Source organism: Spermophilus citellus (genome assembly GCF_964194105.1).
Source record: "Spermophilus citellus genome assembly, chromosome: 8".
NCBI lineage: Eukaryota > Metazoa > Chordata > Mammalia > Rodentia > Sciuridae > Spermophilus > Spermophilus citellus.
In genome coordinates this window covers 152,544,210-152,550,019 of record NC_138189.1, presented here as the reverse complement: position 1 = coordinate 152,550,019, position 5,810 = coordinate 152,544,210, and the positions used below count along the sequence as shown (strand labels likewise).

The window sequence follows — 5,810 nt, the reverse complement described above, 5'->3', positions numbered from 1 at the left end:
CGCGTCCCGTCCCGTCGCGTCCCGTCCCGTCAGCCCCCGCGGCGGGTCCCGGCCGCCGCCGTAAGCCTCAGAAGAGCGCCGCCGCCGCCGAGTGGGCGGGGTCCCCGCCGCTCAAAGCCGCCCCGCGTAGGCCGCGAGTCCCGGGCTCCCCGGCGCCAGAGGGCGGGAGACGCTTCCCCACGTTGGTGGCGTTCGCTCGTTCACTCCGACCGACGTTCCAGGTGAAGCGGGGGACGCAGCTCCCCTGCGCCCGCTCCTTCAGGGAGGCACCACCGACGCGCCGGCTCCAGCCGCCGAACCGCCCCCTCCTGGGCAGCAGCGGAACCTCCGCAGCCGGGCCGCGTTCCACTCGGGGCTTTACGGCGCGGGCCGCGCGCGCCGACCTCTGCCCCGGAAGTCTTCGCTCGGCTGCGCGCACGCCCCGCCGGCTCTGCCGCCCGCCCGCCGCCCGCTGGCCATGTCGTCCAAGAAGCACCGAAAGCGGCTGAGCCAGACCTCGGAGAGCGGGTCGCCCGCGCCTCCCGCGGCCGCCTGCGGCTCAGCGGCGGCCGGGACCCTGCTGGTGACCAGCTTCCTAGAGAAGGGTGAGGGCGCCGCGGGAGCGGGGGCCGGCCGGCCACGCGGGGTCGGGGCCGCTCCGCGCCAGGGTCCGCTCGGCGCGCCGGGGCGGCGCTCTGACGCCGGTCGCAGCCCTGCGCGACCCCGCGGGCCTCGGAGCCGGGGTGACCCTCAGGTGTGGCGCGGCGCGAAGCCCCGGGGCGGGGTGCCAGCCCACGGCCGGCGTCCAGTGCCCAGCGTGCCCGACGCCGTGGCTTTGAACGACGCACCGGACTAAAGTGGGCTTCTGTGTGTCCAGACCCTAAGGCGGTCCTGGGGCCGGCTTCGCGGTTGCCCACTTCCGTAGGGGTCAGAGTACGCCCTCGCTGACCCGCGGCCACCCCTGTCCTCCCTCGCTGACCCGGAGCCCGCCCCTTCTCCCTTGCTGACCCGCTCCACCTCTTCTCCAGCTGGGCCCTTCCCGCTGACATCTTCAAACCTCTGCGTTTTCTTGGGACCGCCGCTCTGATTTCTTCATTGCCAAACTAAGTGGCCTGGACTCTGCCTTCTCATGTCTTGCGCCCTCCTTGGCCTCTTCCTGCTTGACTTCCACCCTGTCTTTGAGTGGAAGCCGCCCTGCCGTGGTCACTGATCATCTCCATCCAGTGGATGATTTTATATTACTTTCTTCACCAAAGCTTTGCAGCTTTTGGCAGTGTAGATCAAGTCTCTTCCTTCAGTCGCTTATTTTCTGCACGCTTGTGGGTATTTGTTTCCTTGGCAGGCTTCTCCTTTTCCATTAAAGGTGGAGGTCTCTTAATTCTTAGTCCTAAATCTTCCAAGGCCAACAATTCCCCATCCATACCTCGACGTTTTCAAATTGGTTTTTGTAACGCATGTTGTTCCAGAGTCTTGATTCCCTTGTCTTTTGTACTGTGCTGCTTAAACTCTCTGTGCTGAAGGTTTTAAAATGTACAAAAGGTCACACTTTGGCACTTTTGTAGAACACAATAAAAATGAACTAGAAAAATAAGTTTAAAAAATAAAGGAAAAGTTTTTATTAGATCCACCAGATGTAAAATTGTTGTTAAATTGCAGTAAAAGCTTCTTAATGCTTATCCTCGTTTTTTTTTTTTTTTTTTTTTTTTCTGGGTGTGTATGCATGTATCTCATAATTGAACCAGTAATAAATATATTTCATAGACCACATTTTGAATAGCACTGTCCAAAATTTTTTTCATGGATTTCTCAAGGTACCTCAGGACTGACCTCATCATCCCCTGTTTCCTCCGGCAGAACAAACTTTAGCCCAATCACTTTTTACCATTATAGAATCTGGAAGCTTCCAGTGGTCCCTGACCCCCTTCTCACATCTCCTGCATACATGCAGTCCTTGATGTTCTCCTCTTCGTTTCTACTTCCACTTAGACTTTACCATTTCTCACCTGGACTGATGTCACAGCCTTTTAGTCAATCTCCCTTTCTTACTTCTTTTCTACTTTTTAGCCAGAAAAATCTTTAAAAAAATTTTCTTTAGTTGTAGATAGACACAATACCTTTATTTTATTTATTTGTATGCAGTGCTGAGGATCGAACCTGTGCCTCACATGTACTAAGCAAGCTCTCTACCACTGAGCTATACCTACCCCTGTCCTCCCTCGATGACCCGGGGCCCACCCCACAAAATTATCTTTTGAAATGAAGATTCTGTCATGACCCTGCTTTTCATTCATGGGGCTCCCATACTGTCAGAGTGATGACCAACATGTTGACACCTCCACTGCTCTGGATGGTTTGACCTTCCTCATGTGCTCTGCCACTCTGTACTCTGGAGGATGCCCCTTACTCTTCTGTGCTCAGGACATCTATGTGCTATACTCTTTGCTGAGAATGATTTTTTTTTTCTTCATTTAGTTGTTTTCTACTTTTCCTACAGATCTGAATTCAACATTACTTTGAGAAGCATTCTTTGGTTTTTTTCAAATAAGGTCAGCTCTCATGTTATAGGCCCTAGCACTTTTTATCATTTTGTTGTATGAACCTTAGTGTGTGATATCGTTATTTAATGATTGTTATATAACTTCTTCATCCTGCTAGATCATGAACTCTGAGGGCAGAATTTGTGAACCAGGAGTGCCTATTATGGGGCTGAGGCTGAGTGGTAGACCATTTGCTTACTTGCACATGGTCGTGGGTTTCTCCCCAGCACCATCAAAAGAAAAAAAAAAGCCAAGTATAGTGTCAGTTATGTAGTAGGCAGTAGTACATATTTGTTGAATGACTGCATGGTTGTTTGAGATTATTTGACTGAAGGAAGAGACTTGGTCGAGAATGCCAAAAGCTGCAAAGGTTTAGTGAACAAAGTTGACCAAACTTTTAAGGTGCTCAATAAGGGGAATATTGTGAATGGGGAAAGTGGATGTTTAAAGTACTGAAGTAGTAAGGATTGGTGAAGGGAGTTTTGTGGACAGGTGAGAATTGAATGATGTAAGCAGAGAGTACAATGGCAAGTTTTTGGGAAAGGAGGCCAGGGATGGGAATTTGAACATGATCTACATGGATAGGGAGGAGATGTTAAAGGAAGCCTGTGGTTTTTCCATCCTGGGGCACGTGGGTGGGAAATAGAAGCATAACCTAATGCTCAGGAGCCAGGTAGATGTACCTGTTTTTATTGAGGCCAAAGCTAACTCAGCTTAGAATCTGATCTCCAAAAAATAGAGACTATTTCAATTATGTTTAATTTTTTTTTTTCAAAACAGCTTTATTTGATTGTTTTTATTTTTGTGATGCTGGGGATTGAACCCAGGGCTCAGGCATGCTAGGCAAGCTCTCTACCACGGAAATACATCTCCAACACCTCAGACAGCTTTATTTGAAAGGCGGGACCATTGAGCCTTCCCACCTACTGCCAAGGTCCTCGTGGTGTTGGGCTTGGGGCAACCAGATGCTTAACTGAAAGGAAAGTGTGTGCTCCCAGGACCAGTGATATATGTTTGTTTGTTTGTTTGTTTATTTTTTAAGAGAGTTTTTTTAATATTTTATTTTTCAGTTTTCGGTGGATACAACATCTTTGTTTTATTTTATGTGGTGCTGAGGATCGAACCCAGTGTCCTGCACATGCCAGGCAAGCGCACGACCGCTTGAGCCACATCCCCAGCCCAATATATGTTTATTTTTTTAAATGAAATTAACATTGTCTCAAAGAACTTTTGACTGGAGGGAATTTTGAATGCAGCATATTTGCCATTCATAAATAGAAACCAAAATACTTAAGAAAAAAATTATCTTTTTAAAAATTAACACTTTTTAGTTAACACTCATACATTGCCAGTAGACATACTTAGAAGGACTTGGTTTTAAATTGATTACAAGAAGAGTTGGGGCAGTGTTTTCTCTGGAGTGTGTGAGTACATTCATGTGGCTGTGTGGATATAGAATTCTTGTGTACTCCAGAGGAAAGCATGGCTTAGCTTCAGTTAAAAACGAGTACAAAATTAATTTTCTCTTTCTTTACAGTGGATGGCAAAGTTCCTAAAACGTTCCAGAACTCCCTTGTTCATCTTGGACTCAGCACTATGAAGTCTGCAAACATATGTATAGGTCGACCAGTATTGCTTACCAGTTTGGAGGGAAAGCAGGAGGTAAGAGTCCTTTTCATTTTCTTAAAATATTCGAGGTGTTTCTGATTTTGACTTCAACATAGGCAGAAGAAAATTAAAAGTACATTTGAGAAACGTTCACATGTATATAGACTACTCCTTTCTTTGATGTCTACAGCTATCTTGGGAATAGTAGGCCCTAAAATGCTATGTCCTTTTCCTCAGGGATGCAGTGACATACCCTTTGTTTCTCCCGACCTGTTATATTTCCCTGTAGAAGGGTCATTTTGGGCTAAGAAGGAAACCTTTGTTTCTCCTTGCTGCTGTTCACCACTCCTGAGACTCTGAGCCCAGAACCATGGATTTTCAGAAGCTAGGCTTTGTCTCCTGCCTGCCAGCTCCTGCCTCTGCCGTGGCTCCTTTGCTTACTTGTTTCATCTACAGGGGATATTCTGCAAATATTTAAAAATCATTTGTCTGCTGATGGCGTCCTTCTCATTCTTTTCATTGTTCTGGGCTCATGTTGTACTTTCAAATCCTTTGCTGTGTCCTGTGGAAGAGAGGACTATAGATGTATGAACTCAAGCCAGGAATCTTCGCTCCTCAAACATTTAAATTAATGAGATCCACGTTCTGATAAAACTTATATCCCGTGTCTGGATACTTCCTCAGTGTAGTTTAAGTTCAAACCTGGGTTACTTTAAAAAATTCTCTTGCTTTTAATATTTTTCTCATTTTCTTTTTATTACCTGTTAATGTCTTTTTCTTATTTCCTAAACTTACCTTTTGAATTTTCCAACATTTCAATGAGAGTTCACTCCTGATTTTCACAGAGACACAATATTATTTATCCGAATAACTTCATTTTTGTGATCATATGTAGTATTATTTTATTTTTTGTAAGTGGAATTTATTCTATTGCAGTTTGTACCAGATTGTAAAGACTTTGGTGTAAGAACTGTGTTTTGCAGATTTATGTCCTTAGCTATGCTTAGCATTCTGCTTTATAAGTTGTATTCTAGAATACAACAATATTTTATAAAATAAATTTGGAAAATATTTTCAAGAAAATTTATTTTCTTGCTTCCTCTCTCTATGGGCAGGTCTATACAGCCTGGCCAGTGGCAGGATTTCCTGGAGGCAAGGTTGGCCTGAGTGAAGTAGCACAGAAGAATGTGGGTGTGAGGGCTGGCGATGCCATCCGGGTGCAGCCTCTTGTGGGCGCTGTGCTGCAGGCTCAGGAAATGGACTTGGCACTGAGGTTTGATTTCTTTTCCTCCCTTTCATGACTGTATGGTTGGTGCTGCTCAGTAGAAATATGAGAGTCACAAATGTAAGCCACATAACTAATTTTGCATTTTCTAGTAGCTACAAAGAGTAAAGAGAAAGAGGTGAAATGAATCATAACACTATATTTTGTTTAACCATTATATGTAGAATCTTATTTTAACGTGTAATAATTATAATAACTACTAATAAGATGTTTTATGTCCTTTTTATCAAAATAAGACTTCAAATTTCAGTGTGCTGTAGGATAAACTTATAGCTTATCTCAATTTGGGTTAGCCACATTTTTTTTTTTATTAATTCTATTCAGTTATATGTGACAGTAGAAAGCCCTTCAATTCATTATACACAAATGGAGCAGAATTTTTCACTTCTTTGGTTGTATGT

At 45.3% G+C, this 5,810-nt stretch overlaps 1 protein-coding gene across 7 annotated transcripts in view; it reads left to right on the top strand.

The window, feature by feature from the left end:
* Window positions 1-450: 450 nt before the first annotated feature.
* The window catches only part of AFG2A (AFG2 AAA ATPase homolog A), a 271,565-nt gene continuing 266,205 nt past the window's right edge, over window positions 451-5,810 (top strand). For all 7 annotated transcript variants that reach the window (XM_081303101.1, XM_081303100.1, XM_081303099.1 and 4 more), the window contains exons 1-3: window positions 451-584; window positions 4,054-4,178; window positions 5,240-5,397. In XM_081303101.1, the coding sequence (XP_081159227.1) occupies window positions 458-584; window positions 4,054-4,178; window positions 5,240-5,397 (410 nt within the window). In that variant the 5' untranslated portion in view covers window positions 451-457. The remainder of the gene's footprint in view (window positions 585-4,053; window positions 4,179-5,239; window positions 5,398-5,810) is intronic.